At 40.8% G+C, this 26,264-nt stretch overlaps 3 protein-coding genes across 6 annotated transcripts in view; 2 read left to right on the forward strand and 1 right to left on the reverse strand.

Annotated features, from left to right (window-relative positions):
- The window catches only part of pi4kab (phosphatidylinositol 4-kinase, catalytic, alpha b), a 31,478-nt gene extending 12,823 nt beyond the window's left edge, over nucleotides 1–18,655 (reverse strand). The window contains exons 1-33 of one of the 2 annotated variants that reach the window (XM_037777566.1): nucleotides 18,346–18,655; nucleotides 16,285–16,401; nucleotides 15,665–15,758; nucleotides 14,418–14,506; nucleotides 14,260–14,332; nucleotides 13,913–14,169; nucleotides 13,638–13,704; nucleotides 13,214–13,359; nucleotides 13,059–13,124; nucleotides 12,855–12,951; nucleotides 12,556–12,747; nucleotides 12,331–12,431; nucleotides 12,025–12,151; nucleotides 11,301–11,430; nucleotides 11,098–11,193; nucleotides 10,805–10,988; nucleotides 10,165–10,268; nucleotides 9,116–9,284; nucleotides 8,982–9,032; nucleotides 5,424–5,532; nucleotides 4,738–4,874; nucleotides 4,502–4,635; nucleotides 3,560–3,642; nucleotides 3,404–3,474; nucleotides 3,168–3,292; nucleotides 2,997–3,078; nucleotides 2,723–2,806; nucleotides 2,387–2,476; nucleotides 1,872–1,991; nucleotides 998–1,012; nucleotides 769–861; nucleotides 533–689; nucleotides 299–426 (exon numbers count right to left, since the gene is read on the reverse strand). In XM_037777566.1, the coding sequence (XP_037633494.1) occupies nucleotides 299–426; nucleotides 533–689; nucleotides 769–861; nucleotides 998–1,012; nucleotides 1,872–1,991; nucleotides 2,387–2,476; nucleotides 2,723–2,806; nucleotides 2,997–3,078; nucleotides 3,168–3,292; nucleotides 3,404–3,474; nucleotides 3,560–3,642; nucleotides 4,502–4,635; nucleotides 4,738–4,874; nucleotides 5,424–5,532; nucleotides 8,982–9,032; nucleotides 9,116–9,284; nucleotides 10,165–10,268; nucleotides 10,805–10,988; nucleotides 11,098–11,193; nucleotides 11,301–11,430; nucleotides 12,025–12,151; nucleotides 12,331–12,431; nucleotides 12,556–12,747; nucleotides 12,855–12,951; nucleotides 13,059–13,124; nucleotides 13,214–13,359; nucleotides 13,638–13,704; nucleotides 13,913–14,169; nucleotides 14,260–14,332; nucleotides 14,418–14,506; nucleotides 15,665–15,758; nucleotides 16,285–16,401; nucleotides 18,346–18,444 (3,687 nt within the window). In that variant the 5' untranslated portion in view covers nucleotides 18,445–18,655. The remainder of the gene's footprint in view (nucleotides 1–298; nucleotides 427–532; nucleotides 690–768; nucleotides 862–997; nucleotides 1,013–1,871; nucleotides 1,992–2,386; nucleotides 2,477–2,722; nucleotides 2,807–2,996; nucleotides 3,079–3,167; nucleotides 3,293–3,403; nucleotides 3,475–3,559; nucleotides 3,643–4,501; nucleotides 4,636–4,737; nucleotides 4,875–5,423; nucleotides 5,533–8,981; nucleotides 9,033–9,115; nucleotides 9,285–10,164; nucleotides 10,269–10,804; nucleotides 10,989–11,097; nucleotides 11,194–11,300; nucleotides 11,431–12,024; nucleotides 12,152–12,330; nucleotides 12,432–12,555; nucleotides 12,748–12,854; nucleotides 12,952–13,058; nucleotides 13,125–13,213; nucleotides 13,360–13,637; nucleotides 13,705–13,912; nucleotides 14,170–14,259; nucleotides 14,333–14,417; nucleotides 14,507–15,664; nucleotides 15,759–16,284; nucleotides 16,402–18,345) is intronic. The other variant, XM_037777567.1, reaches the window with a different exon arrangement.
- serpind1 (serpin peptidase inhibitor, clade D (heparin cofactor), member 1) lies at nucleotides 5,859–8,681 on the forward strand. 2 transcript variants are annotated; one of them, XM_037777569.1, is made up of 7 exons: nucleotides 5,859–5,935; nucleotides 6,117–6,387; nucleotides 6,593–7,236; nucleotides 7,365–7,513; nucleotides 7,599–7,723; nucleotides 7,877–8,021; nucleotides 8,127–8,318. In XM_037777569.1, the coding sequence occupies exons 2-7, from the start codon at nucleotides 6,125–6,127 to the stop codon at nucleotides 8,316–8,318; spliced, it is 1,518 nt and encodes a 505-aa protein (XP_037633497.1). In that variant the 5' UTR covers nucleotides 5,859–5,935; nucleotides 6,117–6,124. The 2 variants fall into 2 exon arrangements, with proteins under 2 accessions (XP_037633497.1, XP_037633498.1); XM_037777570.1 differs by lacking the exon at nucleotides 5,859–5,935 and having other exon boundaries at nucleotides 6,125–6,387; nucleotides 8,127–8,681.
- Nucleotides 18,656–20,833: 2,178 nt separating the features above from the next.
- Nucleotides 20,834–25,304, forward strand: snap29 (synaptosome associated protein 29). 2 transcript variants are annotated; one of them, XM_037778617.1, is made up of 6 exons: nucleotides 20,834–20,976; nucleotides 22,344–22,577; nucleotides 22,812–23,005; nucleotides 23,574–23,659; nucleotides 23,744–23,848; nucleotides 24,054–25,304. In XM_037778617.1, exons 2-6 carry the CDS (start codon nucleotides 22,344–22,346, stop codon nucleotides 24,212–24,214), a joined length of 780 nt encoding a protein of 259 aa, XP_037634545.1. In that variant the 5' UTR covers nucleotides 20,834–20,976; the 3' UTR covers nucleotides 24,215–25,304. The 2 variants fall into 2 exon arrangements, with proteins under 2 accessions (XP_037634545.1, XP_037634546.1); XM_037778618.1 differs by having other exon boundaries at nucleotides 20,868–20,970.
- Nucleotides 25,305–26,264: the final 960 nt, after the last annotated feature.

Raw genomic sequence — 26,264 nt, forward strand, 5'->3', positions numbered from 1 at the left:
GACGGAAATGCCTTGTTGATGTCAGAGGTCAGAGGAGATTGGGTAGAGTGGTTCGAGATGATAGAAAGGCAACAGTAACTCAAATAACCACTCGTTACAACCAAGGTATGCAGAATACCATCTCTGAACGCACAACATGTATAACCTTGAAGCAGATGGGCTACAGCAGCAGAAGACCACCCGGTACTAGCAAGGTGTACCTAATAAAGTGGCCGGTGAGTGTATATGTCAAACCAAGATACACATTAATCTAAAAAATTCTTCATTTGATTTTATAAAAAGTGACAAATACACATACTGGCACTTCCACCCCATTGTGTGCAGCCAGGAGCCATTCCCAGCAGGCGATGGCCGTTTCCATGCCGTGTTCTGTAAACATCTTCAGAGGAGACCAACACAGATGATGCAGCAGCTGAGGATTGCAGTCTGAAAGACAAAAATACAGAAACGTACTGAGTTATAACAAAAAAAAACAAAAAAACAACTGGCACTATTGCTGAAATACAACATGAAATGAGGCAGAGCTGCTGACTTTTGGTGGTTATGAGCAGAGCTGCCATCTTGAACATGGCCTGGGTGAAGCCCTCTGGGTCTTTTCTGTCCAGAGCGCTGGTCATCTGATGGATCATCAGCTTGTTGAGGTCTGACTGGCTGTGAGTCGCCTCTGAGAACTGGATCATACCAGCCACCTGGACAGCACATAAACAGACCGGTATGAATCACGCTGTTTGCAGAGAGTCACATCATCTTAATATTTATAATATTCACCTCTCCTGTGTAGCGGTTGCGCAGGTTGAGGGATGCCATGAAGTTGGAGTAGTCCTTCTTCACGCATGCTGGTCTCTCTGTCAGCTGGGTGGTCTGATGATAAACACAGTTTAGGGGCCTCTTATGGCCACACGGTCACCAGCTAGGAGAGTAGATACGTAGCTGTACTGTATACTAAAGGCATCATGCCTGTGAGCCCTGTCTCTCTGTATTTAGAGTTCAGACCAACCTGAGGGAAAGCAGCCTATGGTTGGCCACATGGTGGAGGACAGCACCAGCCATGACCAGTTAGCCAAATGGGCAACCAGCCAACCAACCCACCCGTCCATTGCAGGGTAAGTAACCAGGTAACCAGCAAATCCGCAAACCAGCCAAGCAACCAGGTAGGTAGGGAGTTCGGTGCAGTTTAATAAAGACAAAATACAACAAATGAAGCAAATGAAAAGACAGATATAGCAAAAGCCCGAGAAACACAGAGGCAATGCATAGCAAGCAAAAAATAACGTCACACAGACTAGTAAAGCATGCACACATGGACGTACGAGGCTGTAAAGAACTAGACTCCCAGAGCTACAGAATATAATAAAACATATACATGGGCACAAAACACCTCCTCAGTGTTAACCGCAAAGGCTTCGACAAAGCAACTAAATGGCACTTTGTTAACTGGAAAAAGCCATGTTGGACACATGTTAATAAGCCTCAAATCAATGAGCCCGTAAGGCCGAAGGTAGACCACCAATAGAGGTTCAAGTTTGCAGTATGATCAACTAAAGTACTGCGTCTTTCTTGATGCCATCCTCAATGTTCTAAAAACAATTGTAGCTGCTCTTACAAAACCTTTGGTATGACTGTAAAAACAGATACTGTGCTTGTTTTTTTTGATGACGTGTGTCTAAACAATGTTTTCAGTATTATTAAGGTGACTGATATTTGTTCTGTAGTCTTTAAATATGCTAAAATGTGACTCAGATTAAGCTCTCACCATTCATTCGAGTAATTTTGTCCAGCTCACCCCTGGATGTGGAGAAAGAGTGTGTGTGTAAACCTGCAAGGATGCCCAGATGTGTGTGTATGTGTGTGTGTGTGTGTGTGAGACTCACGCCTAGTGTGGTACTCTGTCTGTTGTAGCCTGCGAAGTGCAGTATGCTCTCCGTGGCCATGGCCAGGCCGGTGTGCTGGGACAGTCCTGACACCCAGTTCTGATGCTTGTTCAAGTACTCCTGCACACATACACAATATACAAGTAAGATATAGGGATGGACAAAGAGAGCAGTAATGGAACAACAATGACAACAAATATCCTCTTTAGTCAAAACATACAATCATTTCTCTTAAAAAAACACAACTAAACTAATTTAAGTAGGTTCTGTTTCTATAAGTATTGTAAAGTAGTGCTGCTTAAACTATACAGAGACAACCAAAGACAGCTGTGAAGTTCAGACTTTTAGTAACTTTCACAAAGACTAGAATTACTTTTCTTAGACTTACTTCCAGTCCTCTTACTAAGAATAGCTATAATCAATATAACCCCTTTAATTGAACGTGTGTTGACCCTCCACAGCTCTGTTGATCTTCCTGAAGCCAAAGAAGAGAGCTCCACTCTGAGGGGACTCACCTGTAGGTGGGACTTTGTGACTGAAGGGGCCCATTTCATCGCCTCTTTCAGGATCTCACCACAGCGAGCAGCAAAGTCCTTCACTATGCTCTACAAGGAGAAAAGGAAACCAGGATAGGATTATTTATGAAATATATAAGGGCTGTTATATGATCAATTTAAAATAAATGTTGAGATTAGGCAGACTCTATCATAAAGGATAATTTAGCTGATGAAAACCATCAAACAATCCAAAAAGAGAGCGAAGACTGAGCAATAAGGAGACCACTACGGTCTTTAAAACCAATACTGTGCTGTCCTCTAGTGGTCTTCCGTGTCATAACAGTCTGAACTCACCTCTCGGGCCTCGTACGTGTCAGGAACAGTGATCCTGTACGGCGTGTCTGGAATGTCATAGTACGGCTGATCCTTGTGGATGTCCTGAAGAAACAGAGAAGACATTTGTTGCAGTTGAAGCTGATAGTTGCACCTATCTCAACACTTCAAGCTCAAATAATTCAAACTCTGATTTTGTTCCACCATAGAACACTTTTTTTTTTCTATTGATGTTGACTAAAAGCATCACCAGAGGAGGCTATTCCACCCTGGCTCTGTGTTCAGTGATACTTACAGCACTTAGAGACAGAGAGAGTGTCTGCAAGATGTCCAACATGGTCTTCAACACACGACCGCTCCAAAGCAGGTGGGGGAATCTGGTCGAGGTAAAAACACATGAGAAACAGGATTCATACTGTTTATAACATGATGGGAAAAAAAACATTCTGGGATCATTAACACTCACGTCTCAGCCAAACCAGAAAGGTATTTGTCGGCCACTCTGCGGATCCTCTTGTGGATGTGGTTGAAGTTGATCAGTAAGAATTGGGCATGTCGCTCCAGTTCCTCCTCGTGCTCTTTGGTCTTGGGCTGAAAGCATCAAAAATATGCTTTGATTGATATTCAATGATACTTAAGAACATACTGTCAACGAGACGCCCAGGCCTTTTGACATTTGTTTGCAATCACCATGCTACATACCTTCTCAGCCATCATCTGGAGGAAGACGTCAAACACCTTGTCGCCCACACAGATAATGCACTGCATCATGCCTATGGAGAGAAAGAAATAGTGAATTTCAGAAAATGAAGCATGAGAAAACAAATGAGAAGAGGAGAAGAGGTGTAAAGCCCTCACCAGATTTGTCTTTCTGGATGGCTTTGTCTTCAAAGTATCGAAACATGACCTGGAACCTGTCGGGATCGTTGGATCGCAGCATCCTGAGAGAGTGCAGAGGCAAAGATACTATTTTAGATATTTCACAATCTGACGTGTCTAAAATTAAAAATTCTAAAAAGTACTGTATTCTAATTTCCTGACTTTTAAATTGTCTGATAATAATTTTAGTGTCTGTAATAATTGCATAAATATTTATAAGCAATGCTGCATGATGTCTGCCCAAGCAAGCATTCTCTTACACAAGTTTAGTGCGTGTACAGATGAAGTGAAGATGTTCAGAGTGTATTGTACACGACTCTATACTGCACACTTGTGGTCAAACTACAGAAAAGCAAGTTTACAGAGACTTCAACTAGCTGATAATGACACTTTGCAGTGCAATTTAAATGTGTGTGGCTGCAGGAGTCAATACTCTGCAAACTGTTCTAAGAAATAATTAATGACTATGAAAAAGAAATCATCTCGGGCTTATCAAACATAAGGTTTAGTACTACACGCTATCGATCCCAGCTGTGGAGACATTGGTATAGTCGTCTCTTTGTAGGACATTGATTTATATTCTTTTTAAACCATGATTATTTATTGTGCTTTTGTATGTGATGTACTCTATGTAATGTCTTTTATCTGGACCCTGAGTCTGTAATAAAGTTTGAATTGACTGATTAACCTCACCCATCCTCGACCAAAGAAATTCTTAGTCGACTAATCGATTAGTGGATTTAAGAACCACTTTAAATTGTGTGTTTACCAAAGATGTGCTTGTGTTTTTTTCTAAATAAGTCATACTACATGAAAAAAAGCATTAAAAAATGACTTATCGACTAAGTGGGGGCATCCCCACCTCCCAATAAGCAAAAAATGAACCATGTAAAACGGCTACATGAGTGTGAAGGAGCTGACCTCATGTATTCCAGTCTGTAGACTGAGAGCAGGTAGGTGCACATGGCAAAGTCGAGCTTGTTGATGAGGGCCGATCCTTCGGGAGGCGGGTCGAGGAGGTTGCTGATGGTCGCTCGCAGCTCGCTCAACTCGGCCTGGTGGACAGAAACGGACAATTTAAAGATTAGTATTGTTCAAAAGTATTTTTTAACTACCTTACTGAAAGAAAAAAAAGGTCTAGATTGTGAACACCATACCGGCGTGACTGTGTCATTTTTCAGGGCAGAGTTGTATTGCAGCTCGGAGCGAAGAGGTTCTCCGCTGGGAAAGGTGAGGAGAGGAGACGTGGTGGCGATCTCACACACGCCTTCATACCACTCCTCTGGCCAAAGACCTGGAAGCACAAAACATATCTCAAGAAATGAAGGGATCCACTGGACTGACTCTGATGTTGGTATGCTAATATCATCTCTGATGATTACATTATTCAGAGCTGTGAAAAAACACTCTTCAGTATGTTTTTGGTTGTGTTTGTGTTGATACTGATGATAGAAAAAAACAAACATCTGTCTTTATCTGATTTGATGAACCCTTTTATCACACAGCTAAAATATAAATTTTTCTCCATCTGGTGTGAAATAAATCTGCATAATTACTAAAAGGTACATTCACCACATTATCACAACAGCCTCTTGTAACTCTTCTTGTGATGGGCCTCGGTTAACACATGATAAAATAACATCTATGACCTACAAATGATGTTTTGAAACTCCCACCTTGACCCACACAGGTCATAGCTGAGCTTAAAAACATCAACATTGAACAGGGAAGAGATTTTGTGATTTGGGGAAGCTATTGGCCTCTTAAACAAGTTGTACCTCTCCTGCTCATTTTATGTGAACTTTTCTACTAAACATGTAGCGTACTGAAATCAGCTGCTCACCTGATCCTTCCACAGCGAAACCCATGACCACAGAGTACAACCAGAAGTCCCTGAACAGTTTCTGGAGACGCGGCTTGGCCTCTTTGATGGGCGGGAGCCGCCTGGTCAACTGTGAGTTAGAAAATGAACATAGGAAAACGGTGAAAACTGTAGAGCGATTCATGTTGCATTACTCAAATTATCACTGATTCTAAAGGGAGTGGTAAAATGGGAATTCCTTCAAATATAATTCAATCTTTTTCAATATGCTGCACACTGAATTAAATAAAAGATATACAAATATTAAACTACTGCAAAATATCTCTTACCAGACTGCTAGCCCTTCAATTAGTATTAAATCTGCTTTAGCTGAATTGTGAAGAGTTAAAGATTTAAGTCAGTCACAGCACTTTTTGGTCTGTTTGATCTGGTCTATTTGTTCAGGAGGAGCCCACATCAAAGTTCAGTTTTCTATTCAATCCTTTGCTCTTCTACAGAAGCAGCACAGCACTTCCCGCCAGCACACAGAGAAGGTAAGACATTTTACAGAGTCAGACTGCTCTATTAAGGGAGTTATTAACATAAAATCTTTTGTATTGTTAGCCAGTGAAGACGTGATTTCACTCTTACAGATTTATTAAAACGTGATTTTGTTGAATCTTCTAAATATTAATGAGGCCGTGCTAAACGTCCCTCATGTTCCCTCTGCCTCAGCGTTCAGCATGTGGGCCATCAGCGTCGTCTGTGTGGCCTGTCTGCTGGTCAGTCCATCCCTGGCTGGGATCAAAGACCTCGGCTCTCACTTCGCTGAGCCTGAACCGGAACCCACAGGCCTGGAACCAAGGGGGACCGTGGACATAGAGGACATCCCCTTAGAGTTCCACAAGGAAAACACCGTTACTAATGACCTCGTTTTCGATGGCTTTGAGGATGACGATTATATCGATTTTGATAAGATCCTGGAAGCGGGCAGTGACGACTACATGTGAGTATTAACTACCTCTGGTGGATTAAGAGGTTGATGTGTGAAGTAATGAAGTAATAAGATATGGTAGGCCTAACAGAGACAAGTCTGATCATTAACTTGGTGCCAACTTAGTTTAAAGGTTTTATACTTGGTGAGATTTCCCCTATTCATTGCTGGGAATATTGATTCGTATATAAACATTATGTGTAATAAAATGTTTCAGTGAAGGTGATGAGATAGACGAGATCGCCACACCAGCTCCAGACATCGACATCTTCGCCGAACCCTCTGACCCGAAGATCCGTCGTGCCAGACTCCTGCGGCTGTTCCACGGTCGCTCTCGCCTCCAACGCCTCAACAACGTCAACGCCCATTTCGGCTTCAACCTCTATCGAAGTCTTCGCAACGACGTCAACCAGAGCGACAACATCCTGCTGGCACCTGCTGGGATCTCCATCGCCATGGGGATGATGTCTTTAGGGGCAGGACCCGGAACCCACGATCAGATCTACAGCGCTCTGGGATTCGCTGACTTCGTCAATGCTAGCCATCACTATGACAACACAACGGTGCACAAGCTCTTCAGGAAGCTGACGCACCGGCTCTTCAGGAGGAACTTTGGTTACAAGCTGCGCTCTGTGAATGATGTCTACGTGAAGAAGGATGTCGAGGTGAAAGACACTTTCCGCGCCGAGACAAAGGCTTATTATTTTGCAGAGCCGCAGTCGGTGGACTTCAGGGACCCTGCCTTTCTGGCCAAGGCCAACCGGCGCATCCTAAAGCTGACCAAAGGGCTCATCAAGGAACCGCTCAAGAGCGTGGACCCCAACATGGTGCTGATGCTGCTCAACTACCTGTACTTCAAAGGTGAGTGAACATCACCGTCCTCCACCTACTTTCAAATGATGCAGAAAGTCAAATTAAAGCACATCTGTCTGCTTTGTTTGGTTATTTGAATCACAAAGTAAACATGTGACTCTTATTTATATAATCAGGTACATGGGAGCAGAAATTCCCCAAAGAAATGACTCACTATCGCAACTTCCGAGTCAACGAAAAGACAAATGTACGCGTGCCAATGATGACCAACAAAGGGAACTACCTGGCTGCTGCCGACCACGAACTAGAGTGTGACATCCTACAGGTGGGTGGCCTCACTGATTTGAAATTTGAACTTGGCGTCTGAAGAGCGACTGCATAATAATGATGTCAATTTCTCTTATTTTCAGCTCCCTTACACAGGAAAAATCAGCATGCTCGTTGCCCTGCCGAGGAAGATCACTGGCATGAGGACCCTGGAGCAGGAGATCTCTCCCACTGTTGTCAACAAGTGGCTCAAAAACATGACAAACAGGTCAGCAACGTTCTCCCAATAAACTAATGAATAGCTGAGAAAGCACACTATATATATATATATGTATATGTTAGTATGCAATAAACCTTTAAAATGCTGAAAATGTTTAGACCTATAGTGGAGATTTAAGAGCCTTTCTGTGCCTCCCCTCAGGACTCGAGAGGTGGTGATACCTCGGTTTAAACTGGAGCAGAACTACGACTTGATTGCAAATCTGAAGGAGATGGGCCTCACTGACTTGTTCCAGGAGAGCGGAGATTTCTCTGGAATGACCTCTGAAAGGGTTTCCATGAACTGGGTGAGTAAGACTAAATCTAAGTGTGACTAAGTTTGTTGGTCATTCAGTGACCTGGACATCTAAAATGACTCAACAACACAAACTATTTGTGATGTCCTCCCCCAGCTGAAGCACCAGGGAACCATCACTGTGAATGAAGAGGGAACCGAGGCTGCCGCTCTGACCCAGGTGGGCTTCATGCCCCTCTCCTCTCAGATCCGCTTCACCGTGGACCAACCCTTCCTCTTCCTGATCTACGAGCACCGCACAGACTGCCTCGTGTTCATGGGCCGCGTGGTCAACCCTTCACAGAACTAAACTTCACCAAAAAACACTTTTAAAACAGCTAAAATAAAACCCTATTACTGGTTTTAATAGCTGGGGTGTTTGTTTTTTTAGTAATCAATTACTTCTGTTGGTACAATATGTACACCTATCATCAAGTGTTTATGTGTATGTAGTCTCTTACTTTACATTTAAACTTCTTCATAGTTCTCAAAGTGTTGCGAGTCTGTCGGAGGGACTCGATGAATGTTTGTTTATCTGTCTGTTAATGTTTTATCTTGTGCAATGAGACAAATGGAGAAATGTGCTCCAAAAATTGTACTGTAATAATTACAGAAAGACTATGGAAACGTGAATAACACAAGAAAGGGGATAATAAAATATATAAAACGACTAGCCAAGCTTTTTTTTTATATATATAAACGGATTAATATAATTAATATTACTTCTCTCTTTAAATAAAATAATGTATTTTAAGAAAAAACTAGGTTGTGCAATTGTAACAACATTCAGCAGTGATCTGGTGACACAGATGTTTGTACTGCAGCTAACATGGTAAATATTTGTCGATGGAGTTAAATGCTAACTAACCGTTTGGATCCATCTGAGGCACTCAGATACTGTAGATCATTTAACTGTCCTCTGTGTGGGTATTTTAAAATCTTGTTGCTCTTTGTACAGACATCACATACTCACCACAGCAATCACTGGAATGAGGACGCCAAGATTTCCAGCACTACTTGATGCCTACGGGAGATAAGGAGCCATTATCAGCATCGCACTTATCAATTTCCTGTTGTGTTTAGATGCTCGTGCATTTCAGCACGTACCTTCAGAGCTGGTCCCTTGTCTGAGGCCCTCTCGCTGGCTCGCTTTCCTTCCAGGCCCAGCTGGACAAACAGCTCTAAAAGGTTCACCATCAGCTCGTCCACCAGTTGCTCCCCCTGCAGGTTGGCTGCGATGTTGGCCAGAGCATTGATCACTGCCAGAGAGCAGTGCCTTGTATAGATGAAGGGAACAGTTAAACACAGTTAAACATAGCCATGAATGTAAACACGACTGATAAGATGTATTTCCTGTAGGTAGTTCTTTATCAACTTCAATTCATCAAATATAACAGAACACATGATGTAACACAATTTAGGGGAATGTGCATCACTACTGTAATCTACTACTGGTGACTACTTGGTAGGAGTGAGCAAAGTGGAACAATTATTAACTTTCTCCAAACTACATTTCGTGCTTCTAGACGACAACAGTCCGCTGGTGCAGCTGGTCATTCTGTGAACAGGGTAAGAGCCAGTGTTGCCATACTCGAGATCGGTCTCAAGACCACTTTCTGAAGGTCTCGGTCTCGTCTCGGTATCATTCACATTTTTACTCGGTCTTGTCTTGGTCTCAGAAAAAGGAGACTCAGGATTTCATAGCAAGACCGGTCTAGACCACAACTGTGTGGACATCACTGAATAGCCTGTGCATCGTCTGATTGATTTGGTAACATCATTACTGTGATTGTTCATAGAAAACAAATGAAAATTCCTTCCCACACATAAAATCACTTCTGCAATGCCTTTTGATTATTTTATCAAGACATTTCTCATGGTACACTTATAGATACACATATACACTGTATATGGTAATACAAGAGGTGAATAAAGAGGAACGTTAATTTGTTTTCTGTGGGTGTTTTTATGGGAATGTGGATCTTTCAGATACATTTTAGGAGTATCTATGGTTAGCATGTTCCACATTTTATCCTATGTGTGTCATATAGTGTGGGACTCGCACTGGTGTGGACTTGACTTGGTCTCAACCCCTCAAAGTCTTGGTCTCTGTTTAGGTGTTTTTGACTACAACACTGGTAAGAGCAGGTGCTGACCTGTAGCCGTGATCTCTGTAGTCTTTGGTAGCGGAGTAGACCACTGAGCTGGCCGTCACGCTGATCTGCTGGAACAGGTTCCACCCCTCCTGGTAGATGTATTGCTACGATATAGAGACAAACAGGAGAGTAAGACGGTGTAGGCACCAACAGGTTAAACTCAAGATAAAATGAACATTTACAATTTTACCCATTATTTCAGGGGAAGGCATTTTATAAGAGATCTGTATCTGCTGTATAAGCTCAGATCCTTTTCCGGTCCTAAATGTAGTCTAGCACACTCTGGGTACACTGGCTGTCAAAGAACATCCCATTACACCCCAAGGGGTTGTGAGCTAGAATACTGGAGCCTACTCTTAATGCACACTGTAATGAGCCAGTAAACAGCAGGTTTCCGGTAATAAATTACAGTGTGTCAGCCCCTCTGGGTTCAGAGAAAAGGGATTACATTGCTTCTATTTAAGCAACTGTAATAAAAAAAATGTAAGTCTAATATAACACCGTTATTATGAAATAAATCCTCCAAGTATAGCAATGGTTTACACATTCCCCTGGTGAGTATGTGATGCCCTGATATCCCTTTTCAACCATGCAGGCAAGATGCTCTAAAAATGTGTCACCATTGAGTCTTTGAACTCACATTTCCTGTAATGACCATGCAGCCCAGCTGGTCGATGATGAGCACGTCCAGCTGTGATGGAGGCTGGCAGAACTTCTGTTGGAAGATTTGCAGGATGGGCTCCATGACTTTAGGAGTGTCTCGCAGAGCCACCGCAATGTGGCCCAGCGCTCGGATGGTGTGATCTGGGATCAGATGAGCGTCCCTGGCAGAGAGACAATTTATTTTTAGAGTAGCTGTTGTGTCAAAGACTTGAAAATAGCCATGAATACAGGGCACAAAGGGACTTTGAATGTTGTAGAAATGTTGCTCACTTGTCATTCTCCTGTGAAATGTAGAGCCGGTTGGACAGAATGGACAGGAAGGCCTTCACTATCTCGTGGTCCATGGTCAGACCAGCTTTCAGACATCTGAGAGATAGGAAATGCACACACACGGATGAACAATGACAGTTTAAAAAAACACATTAAAATCGTATCTTCTAATCACACAGCTGTGCCAGGTGTTTGTGTCTGACCTGCAGATGTTGTCAATAGAAATGTCTCTGAGCTGCTCGTACATGGACGGCTGGTCTTTCCTGTTTGACAGGAGGTTGAAGGTGGACTGAGAGTGCTCATTGGTCACATTTATCCTAATTTCTCCTGTGCCTTAATTAAAAAAAAACAGAGTGATAACAGCACAAAGACAGAAACAACAAACAGAGCATTTAAAACAAGCAGGTTTTAGATCTATTACAATTTAAAACATTGTATTAAATATGATCCTGCACAGAAAAGAAAAAGTCTGATTGTAGTGCCACTTCTAAAGAATTAGAGTTATATTTTAGGATCTGACAAATTAGCAGCTAATCTATGAAAAAGCAGCACACTGTGAAAGAACCTGAACTGCATTTTCTATCGTCTGTATTTGCAGCAGCTCATCAGTGAACACTCTGTTCAGATCAATAGTGGATGAGAGACGAATGTGACAACTGCTATTGATCTATATTTGTCACTGCATCATCAGTTACACCACTTCTGTCCCATTTACTGTCGGCTCTAATCATGTGCTGTATGTAGGATAAGAAGGTTCCTGTTGGATGTATCGTAGATATATTCTAATTTTTAGGATGTTATATTTTGTTTAAATGGTGAAATATACATTTTAAATTGGTTAAATATCACAAAATCAACAACATTTCAGTTTCAATCAGGAGTTACAGGTATACCTCAAATAGTAAATGATAAATAAATATTGTGTACCTGTGTACTGGCTGTGATACTTGTAGAGTTTTATGAGAACAGGGGAAGGAACTACCAGGAAGTCCCTGAGAGTGGTTGTGGCAGAGTGAGCGACTACTGGAAACCTCTCACACAGACGGCCGAGGCCCTGAAACAGACAACCAGAGAACATTAAAATGAATACCCCATAAATGATAGAAACGTATGACTTGCAACACAGGTCTGGTTCAGCTTCAAAACAAGGTAATCACCAGGATACCTGATACTCTTGAGTAATATTTCACTTCTATTTGAGCAGATATCGTAGTCTACCCTGCAGTATTCTACCTGTAGGCAGCAGATGAGCAGGGGCATGTGTGCAATGATGACTTTACTGGAGGTTTTCGACTGCAGCTTCTCGGACAGTTTGGTGCATAAATTCTCAGCTCCTGAAAAAAAACAAAGACACCGGGAAGGAAAAAGGTGATGCAACCAGATTAGATAAACACCTCCAGTATCTGATGAGGACATCCGAACACGACGTTCTGCTCTCGCTCTGCTACAATCGATTACCTTGCTCGTCTTTGACAGCCCACACCATGAGGTCCACGCAGGCGGCGTTGGCTTGGCAACGAAGCTTGAGAGGGCTCTGTTCCACCGGCAGCCCCCCCGTGTCGTGAAGTACCCGCTGCAGCTCCGACTGACTGCTGCTGAACTGCTCCAGCACGAAGTCGTGCACTTGTCGTACAAAGGCTGGCTGCAAGTCTGAGAAACAGAGTATGAAAAGTTAACAAAGTAGTCTATTGAATAGACCACAATATACAACAATAATTGCAGGACTGTTACATAATAAGCTATTTATGATGGTTTACCTTTCATGTAGTATAGTGTATCCCGCAGCATTTTGAACACGCACACATAGAGAGTGTCACTGAAGGTTTTGTAATAGAGGCTGGTTCCAGAATTAGACTAGAAGAGACAAGGACGGAAGATTATTTAACTGATAATGGCATAAATTTAACTTTAATTTTACCATTTACATTTTTATTTTGTACAGACAGTGGTTTGATAGTTACCTCTGTAACCTCCGTCATAGTGGCGTCCAGAGTTTTCAAAAACGAGTCGGAAACAAACTTCTTCACCTGTAAATGGACACAACCACTGGTAAAGATGCAACATACGTTATACAGGAAGCTGTATCTTGGTAAACGGGTAGTGTTCTCTACTGTACCATGCCCAGGAGCTGTCGGAGCAGCTCAACGGGAACCTCCACCTCGTTCTCATCTCCCATGAAGAGAGGAGACACTGAGAAACTGGAGCTGACTGTAGAGAAATAGTATTCAGGATCTACGGTGTTGCTGTCGGGGACGTAGGCGCCTGAAATGAGAGAAACCACAGGACATAAAACACTGAACGCAACATAAGTTTCACCCAAATTAAAACACTTTCACTGTATTATTACAGCATGGGAGGTTATGTCTGCAGTGTACCCCAATAAATATCATTCATTTAGGATACATACAAGTGCAGATAAGAAATATGCAAGTACCTAGTTATTACATAATGTTGATGGCTCATGATAAGCTACGACGAGCTGACAGATTATAACTGTACATTGGCAAAAACAAATCTAATCAAAGGAGCTTGAGTTTTACCTTCAAAGTAATGTGGGCCAGGGGTTGTAGGAGAGCAGGGGGAGTGGCCTCCTTGATCTGTGAAGACCTATGAGACAGAACATTTCATTAACCTCTAACTACACATAACAAAATCAGAGAAAATTACTGACTTTTTAGTAAAATAAAATCACAAAGCATGTGAGATTATAACTCTGCAGCCACCTCTAATTGTCTTAAACATGTCTTGAATCCAATCAGCTCTATTACAACGTAGACAAACCTGGGCAATCAGCTCTATTAGAACATATACACACCGGTCCAGAGGGGTCCAGGTTGGTGGATCTGCGCAGACTGTCACTCTGGCACACTGTGAGCAACGAGGACGGCATGATGGAACGGAAGTCGTTGAAGGATCTGCGGCGCACTCCCTCCGTTTCCTCGGTGACGCAGTGGGCCTGGGGCGAGTCTTTGGGGAACAGCTTGGACAGCAGGGCTTCGTCTGTGTAGCTGTAGCGGCCGAATGCCCGAGTCATGCCGAGCAGGCTGGGGACGACGTACCTGCACAAGTAGACTGGAGGCAAGAGAGCAGCTATGAAGCTTTCTTTGTTTTGAAGGACTGTTGTTACAGTAGTTGCCTTTATGTGTGTGTATGTGTGTGTACCTTTGTCATGATTATCAGGTGTTTGGCACATGTCCTGCAATGACTGCATGACCTCCATGATAGCGTTCAAGACCTGGAAGGGGAAACAACAAATTAGCACTTCACTGCAATGCAGCCTGACCTAAGAATGATATATTATCACCACTTTTTAAGCTGACCTCTGGTCGGGAGTCTGGGTCCCTCTGAGCCACGTCTGACAAAAGAGTCACTAGACAGTAGCTGAAGTTTTCTGCAACCGGGAGAAACTCTGAAAAATGACAAAAAACACAAATAACTACAGTTATATGTCAGATATGTGTGCAGCAAGAAGGGCCATTTTGTGGATGGCTATCAACACTCTCAATATATCTTGAGATAGTATTAAAAATGAGTGAGAATGACTACAAATATTATAAGTGCACTGTTACAGCAAGTAAATTGTAAAACAAAAGGCCCCACTGTTTAGGTGACCAAAGTGGCTCAGGCTGGAGACTATGGACATTTACACATCGAACGCAAGGTAACCAGAATTAGGAACAGCGAGCCAGGAAATTCCACTAAAACAAAAATACTCTATTTGAGATGAACTTCCCCTTTAATCATCAAGTGGTGTAACTGCATTAAATACACAAACAAAGGGAGATGCATGACATAACATCAATGCACGTGCATTTACTCAATTGTCTTAATCATCAAAGCAAAGACAGATAATATTTGAACCCAAACAATATTCCAGTACACAGGAATTGAGTCATGAAGTGAACACAAAGGCATGACATTACCGAAGGGATAAGGGGGTGGGGGCACTCCATGTACCGAAAGCCGCGTCCTTGCTGCAGCGGCCCGGTTTTCGAATCCAACCCACGGCCCTTTGTTCCCCTCACTATCCCCCTTTTAAGACTATCACTATCTCTGTCAAATAAAGGCAAAAAAAGCCCCCAAAAAAATATTTAAAAAAGATAAACCATCCATCCATCCATCCATCTGCAACCGTTTATCCCGTTAGGGGTCGCGGGGGGGCTGGAGCCGATCCCAGCCGACATTGGGCGAAGGCGGGGTACACCCTGGACAGGTCGCCAGTCCATCACAGGGCTGACACATAGAGACAGACAACCATTCACACTCACATTCACACCTACGGGCAATTTAGAGTCAACAATTAACCTAACCTAAAAAGATAAACCTGAAGAATAACTCACTTCAGACACACTGGATGAAACAGGGGAACATGTGTGGCTGGTAGCAGGCAAACAGAGAACTGTTCCTCCTCCTGTCCTAGTTATAGGAGCACTGATTGTGAGCTGACCGGACTCACCTTTGCCTCGATGCCTCCGAACAGCACAGGTGAGTCCTTCTCTGAGCTTGTTTGCATTATGGCAGACATGTAACCCTTTTCTAACACCCACTATAAGAGGATTGTTCTCACCCTTTCCTTTCTTCCCCGAGCTCTCTTCGATCCATTGGACCCGTGGCAGCCCTCTCAATAGGCTCAGCAAGTAGGAAACAAGCAGGTCTTTGTGCTGCCGGAGTGAAGCAAATCATTACACACCACAAACAACTGCACTTGTTGGCACAGAGAGGCACTTTTGTTTGCCTGACAAGCCACTGATAAATCACAAAATGTGAGGTATTGTTAATAACGGACACACAATCAAATCTGGGTCAAAGATAATATTTAAACACTGAGAAGTGAAGCTGCCGCCCCTACTAAATCAGAGGGCAGGGTTGCTTTCCACACTGTGTCTCATTGTGATGAGGTTAGAGGCTTACACGGCCGGCTGCATGTCTAATCGCCAGTTTAATCAGATTATGGGAATAAGCTTATCATGCTGATATATAGTCCTGCTGAGAGGCCGGAAGCAAAAGCAGACTAATAGTCCTTATATACTAAAACTAAGAATTTCTAACACTCTAAATTGTGCAATGTTTGGATCTTAAACTATATTATCCATTAACTGCCAGTAAGACAGCTCTAATGTTTTAAAGTGATGATGTAACCCACCCACTGTGTTAAAAAGGGCTCAGCAGCTCGACCTCGACACCCACCTGTAAACCAGATTCCACCAGAAACACAGCCAACGCAATAACAGCATCTCTGCGCCGCACATCCAGAGTGAACACACCGCGGACTTCCACTGGACACATACATTGTAGCTTCTGGACCTGAAAGAGCACAAAGAGATCATGGATTAGGATCTTGAAATACACAGGTGACAGAGATCAGACAGATTAGATTAAATTGTGTTGTATTAAAAGACCTGTTTGAGAGTGATTGCATGTTCTAATACTGAGTTATACCAGGAATATCAGGAAAGTACACTATTGGTTTTGCACACAAATTACATTTGCTCTTGGGTTACATGTCGTATATACCTTCCTAACTTTTTTTTATTATTTGTACATATTTTCTACTAGTCTGTTTTGTTCCTCCTACCTTGTGGGTCTATATCCCTCCTAGTGATGAATAACGTTTGCTGCATGTTGCTATCAAGGTCATTTCAGTGTCAATTGGACATTACATAATTATGCTCCATAAATCAGCAATACTCTATACCATATTTCAGTATTTTAGCTTACTTTATCTTTCTTATTTTACTTATCTTAATAACTAATTTTAGGCGGTGCTAGAAATAGTACTGTCTTATTTTATACATTTGAACTTGTTGTAATTTTGAGCAATCTCTGGCACAAGAATTTCATTGGGATTAATAAAGTTTTATCTCATCTCATCTCATCTCATCTCATCTCATCTCATCTCATCTCATCTCATCTCATCTTACTCAGTGACAGTGCTAATGATTGCCTTGATATTAATAATGTATATAGTATCTTGCACACTTTGCTAATGTATATAGTATGTTACTGCACACTTGTTCATGTATATAGTGGGTTATTCTATGTTTATAATTAGATTTTTTTGTAGTAGTAGTCTGGTATATCTATAGTGTATTCCAATATTCTTTATATTTTGTATTCTATGGATCTATTTCTCTAGTGTTGACATGTACATTTTATGAACTGTTCCTGTGCATTGCCTGGATAACCTGCTGCTGTAACACAATCATTTTCCAATTTGGGATCAATAAAGTACATCTATCTATCTATCTATCTATCTATCTATCTGATAGACAAGAACTGCACTTTACTGTACAACAACTGTCTATCAGTTCTACTCAGGTGTAATTCTCACTGTGCAATATCATTTTCTACTTGTGCAATTTTGTTAATAGTCTGTTTATTATCAATACTGTATATACTGCTCCTATTTTTTATACTTCCTTCTATTTAAATGGTTCATATTTTGTTACACTTTGTTTAGCTCTTTTTTACTGTGTTAGCTGATGCATCTTGTTTTTTGCACTATCCCCTTTGCTGCTGTACACTGAACATTTTCCCACTAATAAAGGAATATCTTATCTTATCTTATCTTATCTATATTGTGCAATAATCTGGCAAAACTGTCATCTCATCAATATACATATTGTATTTTTATATTTGATATTGTATTATCTTTTATATATTTTTTATATTTATATATTGCATTATCTCTTTTTTTTGTTGTATTATCTTTTTTAGCACCTATGGGATTGTCACAATCTAATTTCGTTGTACTACACAATGAAAATAAAGGGCTTGAATCTTGAATCTATATGTTCCTGTATATGTTGTTTGATGCTCACAGCTCTTTTTCACTAATCTTCCTGTATTTGCCAAATAAAACGGATTCATTTAGACCTTCCCATCCCTGCAACAGGTTGGTATCTCTGCCACAGTGCTGGTCTATCATGTTAAACAGGGCTCACTGTGATCTTTCTCTCTATCAACCTGTTTGACTGCAGCAGCACTGATCAACCCTCACTGATCTGATACTGATGCAGCAACAGCAGCAACAGGAACCACATTTCTCCTGCATTACTCTCTTCTTCTTCTATTACAGGAGGAAAAACCCAGCTTTATTGATTCATAACTACAGACACACCTGTCAAATGTTGGCTTGGCTGAAGCCTCTGAGTGTGCGGAAGCTACAGAGATCTACATCCTGAACAAAAGCGGAGTCCTAACGTTGACTAATTAACACACATTAACTGCCTTGAGATCACTGCTCACCTTCTCGACCGGCGCTGGACGGTGGGCAGCTAGAGAGCGAGCCAGAGACAGGACTGTGTTGAAGTAAAAGCCTCTCGTTCCGCCTCCCATTACGGACATGTTTACCTCTCTACATCAGACGAGCAGAGATCCAGCAGGAAACAGGCGAGCAGAGAGCCGCTGGAGCCGCAGTACGGAAACTCAGCACGGACAAACCGGACGAGTAGGGATGTGTCGGTTACGAACGAGCTGGTTCAAAGAGCCGACTCCCGTCCGAGAGCCGTTTTTTTTTTTTTTTTTTAATTAAAGGGACTGTTTATAGCTTTTTACACGTATAAATTTACCGGGTCAGTTTCCAATGCGCGCTCGCATATGCATGCTCGCGCGTGGCTACGCTGTTCAGACTCCCTGTGGACACGTACCATCAGACTCCAACACAAACTACACGGAAGCACCAAAACTGCAAAGTTATATCTAGTGAAGCCCGTCTTGCAAAACAGTGTTGGCGGCGGTAGTAGTACGCGGCGGAGACCGTAGCTTTGGTCACCAGAGCTGGAGTCTCTGCTCCTCTGCTCATCTGCATGCTTGCCTTTAGTCACACACTGCGCTCGTTCTCCCTCCACCTCTAAACGAGCATGCGCGCTCACTACACACTGCAAAAGAGTTAGTTTAGCTCTGAGAATATCTAGTGAATGTACAGTGAACGTTTGTGCAGAAATAAATGCTGCAGCTCCTCCAGACCAACAGAGGTTTCCCGTGTCTTGTGAAGTGACGGGGCTCCGCAGCGAGAAACGTTATCGTCTCCAACCGGGTGCCGGTGTCTTCTTCCGGCTGCGGTCGGAGACCATAACGTTTCTCTTCCTACTTCAGCCTCCGGGGCTGAAGCAGGAAAAGCCAACATTAGGATCAGCATTGATTCATGGAGAGACCTTCGTCTGGTCAGCTAACATTACTGCCAAGCAGCTGAAATATAGAGTGATATTGTGGTTTTAGCTGACGTGTGTCGCCTCACTGTTTTGAGCGATGCTCGTTCATGTCTATGTAGATCGAGCAAAAGCGTGAACCCGACGCTGACGCTTTCGTTGACGTAACGGCCACAGGTGTCGCTGTTAACAAGACATTCTGAAAGTTACAAACAGTCCCTTTAATTAATCACGGACACTCCATGCACTGACTGTGACTGAATGTTGTGTTATTGACGTCCGTGCGACCAATCAGGTGATGACAGACAAGGATCATACCATCAAGCAGGGAGGCGCGCGCAGGTACAGAGCAGGAGGGAGAAGAGGAGAGAAAGAGAGAGAGGAGTGCGGTGTGCGAATAGCAGACAAGATGAGTGACAGTCGAAGCAGCATGTAAAATTATGATATTCTGGAAATTATTAGGTTTAGTATAATTATATTGAATAGTTTAAGTGATATATGTGCACACATACTAATCATAGGTTAAAACAGCTAAAGTTAAATGTGGCTGAATTATAAAAGGCAGAAGTGGTAAAACGAAGAGCCGTTTGGGAGCCGAAAGAGCCGGCTCTTCTTGGTGAGCTGAGCCAAATGATCTGGCTCACTAAAAAGAGCCGGTTTTCCCATCACTACTAACGAGCGCTTTGCAGGTACAATAGTGACGTTGTATTCAAACAGACTATGGTTTTATTTAAACATTTAGAAAAAAACAATTTTAATGAACGAGACAGGTAAACAATACACTATTTTGCCTAGTTCCATGTTTAAGTGCTCTATTTTAGAAGAAAAAAAAATAACCTCAATATATGCGTTTTTGTTGCGCAGGATTAGCCGTTCATAGAATATATATATATATAAATATATATATATATTATTATTATTATTTCAAAATGACAGTATACATAGTAACAGAAGAAAACATTAAAAACATTTACATACAAAAGAAGCATAGCGAAAACATAAACAAAGAGCTGTGCCAAACATAAAAGGACAACAGAAATGAAACAAAACCAACATAAAATGAAAAAAAAACACAATAAAAATAAATAAATAAATAATAATAATAAAAAAAAGACCATGCAAGAGTATGACAATAATTTCCCTTAAAAACTTTAAAGATATTGCATACATTCATTGTTTTCATTGCTTTTTTGTTTTGTGAGGAAGAAATTGTTGACAGATATAATTCCATTTCTTTCATAAATACAACGAAATTAGGCTTTTTTTTTTGTAAATTTACACTTGTGAATGTGGAACTTCATGAGAATGAAAATTAAATTAATAAGAAAAAATGCATTACTGTATTTTTTTTGTTTTTTAATTTTATGTTGGTTTTGTTTAATTTCTGTTGTCCTTTTATGTTTGGCACAGCTCTTTGTTTATGTTTTCGCTATGCTTCTTCTGTATGTATATAATTTGAATGTTTTCTGCTGTTAATATGTATACTGTCATTTTGAAATTTAAAAAAAAAATAAATAAATTAAATTAAAAAATTAAAAAAAACATGAACGAAGGAAGGGAAATAAAAAAAAAGTGCTTTATTTTAGAAAAAAATGACCTCAATATATGCGTTTTTTGTTGCGCAGGACAGTACGCGTTGACGTCACTAAAACGTGACAGGAAGTGTTCTGCTACTAACAGTCAGCTGATTCAGCAGCAACAACAAACGGCCACATCTCTAACGGTAAAGGTTTGTCTGTTAAATTGATAATCTTGATAATAACTATGACTTTTTCGCAGTTTTATTTCAGCTATCATCTATTCTACCAGAAGAAGTCGTCAGTGTTGTCACAGCGCTGTGTTTTATTGTCTCATGGGTGTGGTTTATATAGCTGGTTAGATTTCAATCCTCGCTGATTAACGTTAGTCACCAGTTGACCAGCCAGCCTGCCAACACCCTGTAACTAACTCTAACACTTCAAACACAACTATTGTAGCAATAGTGTCAATAACATGTCGTTAATATGACCCAGTGGGTGTTTTAGCAGATGATAAGATAGTGTTATACATTTTAACAGACTCTCTCCATTGCTCATAACTCTTTTATTGTGTAGAAGTTGTGGGTAGTTGAAGCTAACAATCAAAAAGCTATTTTTTATTGTAGGGATTTATTTTTTTATTTTTTTATTTATTTGCACATATATAAAACTGCACAAAATCCAGTCAATGAAAAAAAAAAAAGAAATGTGTCAGGAGAGGTCAAGAAGCCACTAAGGCTTATACAAAGAACTTCCAACCCCAGGAGAAAAAAAACAATAACAAAAAAGGAAGAAAGATCTAAACTAACATAATTGTAAAAATACAACAAAAGTTAAACAACAACAAGATGTACACAAAATGTGCAGAAAAACCTAACCGAACAGTGGAAAACAATTCAATAAAAACAATGAAATACATATAAAAAAACAGAACAGAAGAAAAGAAAATACATCTAAACATATCAAAAGATAATTAGACATCATTAATTAAATGTGATGATAATTTCCTTTTAAAATGTTCTAAGGATAACGAGCTCTTGATAACATGTATTTTGGTGTTCCATATTTGTACACCACGATATATTCAATTCAACTAAGCTGGCATTATTTTTAGAGTTGATTCGTGTATTCTTTATCTATCAATTGAGTAGACATCCAGATAGTTTGTGAAATGTCAAAAGCTGATAATTGCAAGCTACCAGAGCCCAAAAATATAGTAAATTGTATAATTTCTTACCTGACTACTGTGACCAGCAACCCATATTTCATTCTTTTTCATTTGTAGTGATATAAAATGAAGATAAGCAACTCTTGATCGATAGATTATTAAAGTTAATTGATTAGCAAAACTGAAACCTATTACTTAATCTTCTGTTAATCAATAAAAAAAGATTAATTTTGTTCCCATTTCAAGCATAGTCCCCACTGTCCAGCTGTTCACAGAAACAAAACTCTGTTGAGTGTGAAAGTTAATTCTTTACTTTAGAAATAGTTGATGATGGTGATGACATAAGGTCGAAAGCTCTGGAAAATGGCTAGAAGACCGTCAAAATGTATTTTGTGTGTGTCTTCCCCACAGATGGCCTACCCTAAAACCCACAACCCGTTTGCAGATGATGACGATGAGGAAGATTTTAAGCCTAAAAGTAGGGGGTTCGATGACGACCCCGATGATGGGTTGAGTGAAGCGGAGAGGAGACAGAGGCACCTCCAGCACGAAGTGATGCGTACAGCTAAGTCTGCCGTGGACAGCACCTACCGTTCCCTCGGCCTCATCTATGAATCAGAGAAGATGGGTGTGGAAACTGCAGAGGTATGTCAAACTAATCAGCTTTAGCCTGCTGCACAAAGAAATATATTGTCTCTGAGAGAGTGACAGTCAACAAAAACATTCTTGTAATGTCATTGTAATCTCATTCTCCTCTCTCTCTCTCTCTGTCTCTCTCTCTCTCTCTCTCTCTCTCTCTCTCTCTCTGTCTCTCTCTCTCTCTCTCTCTGTCTCTCTCTCTCTCTCTCTCTCTCTCTCTCTCTCTCTCTGTCTCTGTAGGAGCTGATGCGACAGGGTGAGGTTCTGAAAAGGGCCGACAAGATGATGGACAACATGGATCAGGACCTGAAGACCAGCCAGAAGCACATTAACGGTATCAAGAGTGTGTGGGGCGGCCTTGTCAATTACTTCAAGGGCAAGCCAGAGACAAAGCCACCACCTGAGGAGCCAAAGGCTTACGAGGCCAGCGACAGGTGAGATTCACTCCTATATTCTTAGAAATATTTTTTAGTACATTGTCACAAACGAAAGGCTTTAGGCTCAGATGTAGTAGTACCTCACCCACCTAAGTTTAGAGGAAAGGAGCAGTGTCTTCCACCCCAAACCTTATTTTACCTGTCAGTTATGCATCAGGCAGATCTTTTATACATCTATTGCTTAAGTATACCTATGATATTGGTATATATTTTTTGAGTTGTAAGGATCACCTCTTCCCTAGAGTTTGAAACAAAGTCTGATGAAGAGTAAGTTACAACCAGACAGACACTGTTAGATCTGTTTAATGTGTCTGTGTAATCTATGATCCATTGCCTCAACAGTAACTAAATGTCTTCATGTTGTATACAGATCCCTTCTATGTAATTGAGATTTCTGGAGCCAAGTTGGAGATTATTTTACAACAAACCCATCATAACAATGACTCAGAATTAATTCAGAATTAAGTAATTCTACCGTAAAAAATCGTGCTTTTGCCTTTTCCAGCTTCTCGTCATTGACTGTCCTTCACTAAATGGCTGAACAATGCTTATCTGACTTTCTCAGATTACAGAATGCCATGTCCAGCAGCAGAGAACACGAAGATAAGTACCAAGCCAGCCACCCCAATCTAAGAAAGTTGGAGACAGGAGGTAAGAGTTTGCACAAGAACCTCAGCATGACATAATAACCACACAACAAACAGGATGCTACCATTTCTGATTTCTATGTTCCAGGATTTGGAGCTTCTGCATCTACAGACGGCGGTTCATCCAGACAGAATGGATACTCTCAGAACAGACACCTCCAGGAGGCTCACAGCACCCTCGACAATAATTTAGGTAAAAAACATTTTCACCATTTTATTTCTCTTGTTCTCCTGATCATAATATATAGTTTTATACAACACAGTCACAGGAAAGGCACAAGGAGATGGAAGCTTTGATTTCATTTACCACAATTTGCCTTACAACATCATCAAATCCCTTAAAGTATTTTTTACCAGTCCACAGTTTATCTAATGTCCAATGTTCCTTAATGACCTAGATGAGATGTGCAGTGGCTTGAGTAGACTGAAGAACCTTGGACTTGGTCTCCAGTCTGAGATCGAAGACCAGGACGACTCCATTGATGCTCTGATGAATAAAGTGGACAAGATGGACGGCAAGATCCAAAACACAAACCAACAGATTAAAAACCTCAAATAAAAAAAAACATTTACAGACACAAAAGACGACAACAGCTCCTCCTCTCATTTGGCTCTCCATCCTGGCCTCTGTTGAATACACTATGTGTTCTTTTACTGCTGGTTTAAGACATTTTTTATCCGTATTATTTTCTTCTGAGTAATTTCCCATTCATTTCCATGTCAGATTTGTCCATAATTTTCTCCTCCTGTTCAGTTTTATACTGACATGTTGATATAATTAATTCTTCCACCTCAAAATAACTGTGATTGTTAACTTGGGTGCTTTGCAGGGAAGATTCTTTTCCATTAGATGTAAGGGGCTGTCTTTGTCCAGGTAGAATCTGTTGGTTTTCTTTGTCAAGCTCCAGTGGGTGGGTGGTCTCGGGCACTAGAGTTTGATCAGTTTTTCTCGATCACCAAAGATCTGTATCAGTACAATTGGCCACTATTTTTTTCCTCATTCGGGTAAAACGGACGAGTGGTTTGACAAACGAGGAAGAGCTTTTTAAATTCATTAATTACTTGGTAAAAAAAGACAAGAACCCGGCATATAGTATGTCTAAAACTGGAATGTTTTGTGTGTATGGTTCATATGTGAGTGCTCACTTCCTGGACCTGCCTCCACATCTGTACTAAAACACTTTGGAAGTCACTTTTGCCTTACACATAATTTGTATATACAGTAGACTAGCTTTCTGTGCCATGATTCTGTCTCCACTGGTCAGTCCCACCACCAGATGCTTCACTTTGTTTTATTTTCTTTGAAGTACCTTTGTGTTCTTCAGTGCTTTTATATAAATTGTTTATATTGATAAATATTGTATTGAATTCTGCAGAATGTAATTGAGTGAATTATTGTGCAGCGTAAATAATGTGAACAAACTAGCTGTGAATATAAAAACTCGAAATTTCAGGAATACCCCCCACCCATTATTATCAGAATATATCTTCCCTGGGAAACATTCATGACGAGATGAACCACTTTAAATTGTTTTTAGAAATCAAAATTCAAGCTTAAATGATCAAAAATCACAATGTTTATTTTTTTGCCATGCTTATCATGTATTCTGATTAAAGTCACATAATCAATAAAAGCATTTATAAGGGGAGTCTGAGGTGTTTTATAAACTGTGTTTCTGTTAAAGTGGAGCAGGAAGTCAAAAGCGCCACCGGGTGACGCCACATGTCTAGGGTGGAGTTTGCGTGAGCGCCTGCAGAAAGATGCGATTGTTAATCATTCATTTGTTTACATAGTATCTGACCGTTTTCATTTTTATGCATTGTGATATAGCAACATGGTGATATTCTTAGATGAAGGTGCCATTTTATAATCTAAGTACACTTTGAAAATAACTGAAATATGTTTCAAAAAGTAAACTTAGGATCAAAACAGACCAAAATTATTCAGTAAATTCAGTTTTTTGCAAAGCAGAGAAGCTCATTTTACTGCAGTTACACCAAAAGCTTTGAAATATTGTGTCCCGATCTGTAAAAACAAGACATTGATGATTGTTTTTCTCAATATGATCACCGTAGGATGTGTGAGTGTTTACTATTGTGGCTCTGCTGTGTACCAGCTGTGTTGCTGTGTGTCGCTCAGGTCCTCATGTCAAAGTGTCTATTCATTATCATTCCTCTGTGTACGACCAGCTGCTCCTACAGTGGCAACAAGCCTTCATTAGGATGACTTGCTAATAACAGTACACACTTCACAAAAACATACACATATATACACACAACACGACACAGAGGGGGAAACGGGGGTACCAACTACCCGGGCCCCACGCTGAGGGAGGATTCTGCATGTCACAACTAGAGTGTTTTTGTTTTTTTTAGCGAGTTCTCAAACATCAGAAGCATCAATGATGTAATATAACTAAGTATATTTACTCAAGTACTGTACTTTTAATAGTATAATTTTGAGCTACTTGTACTTTACTTGAGTATTTCCATTTTCTCGTCTCGACTTGATTCATAGGTTAAACTGGAATGTTTGTGATTAGACATTATCTGGATTTCAGTTAAGTATGATTGCATTGAGTAAATGCATGTGCAAAGCTGTTATGTCA

The sequence above is a fragment of the Sebastes umbrosus genome, chromosome 8 (assembly GCF_015220745.1).
Source record: "Sebastes umbrosus isolate fSebUmb1 chromosome 8, fSebUmb1.pri, whole genome shotgun sequence".
NCBI classification, from domain to species: Eukaryota; Metazoa; Chordata; class Actinopteri; order Perciformes; family Sebastidae; genus Sebastes; species Sebastes umbrosus.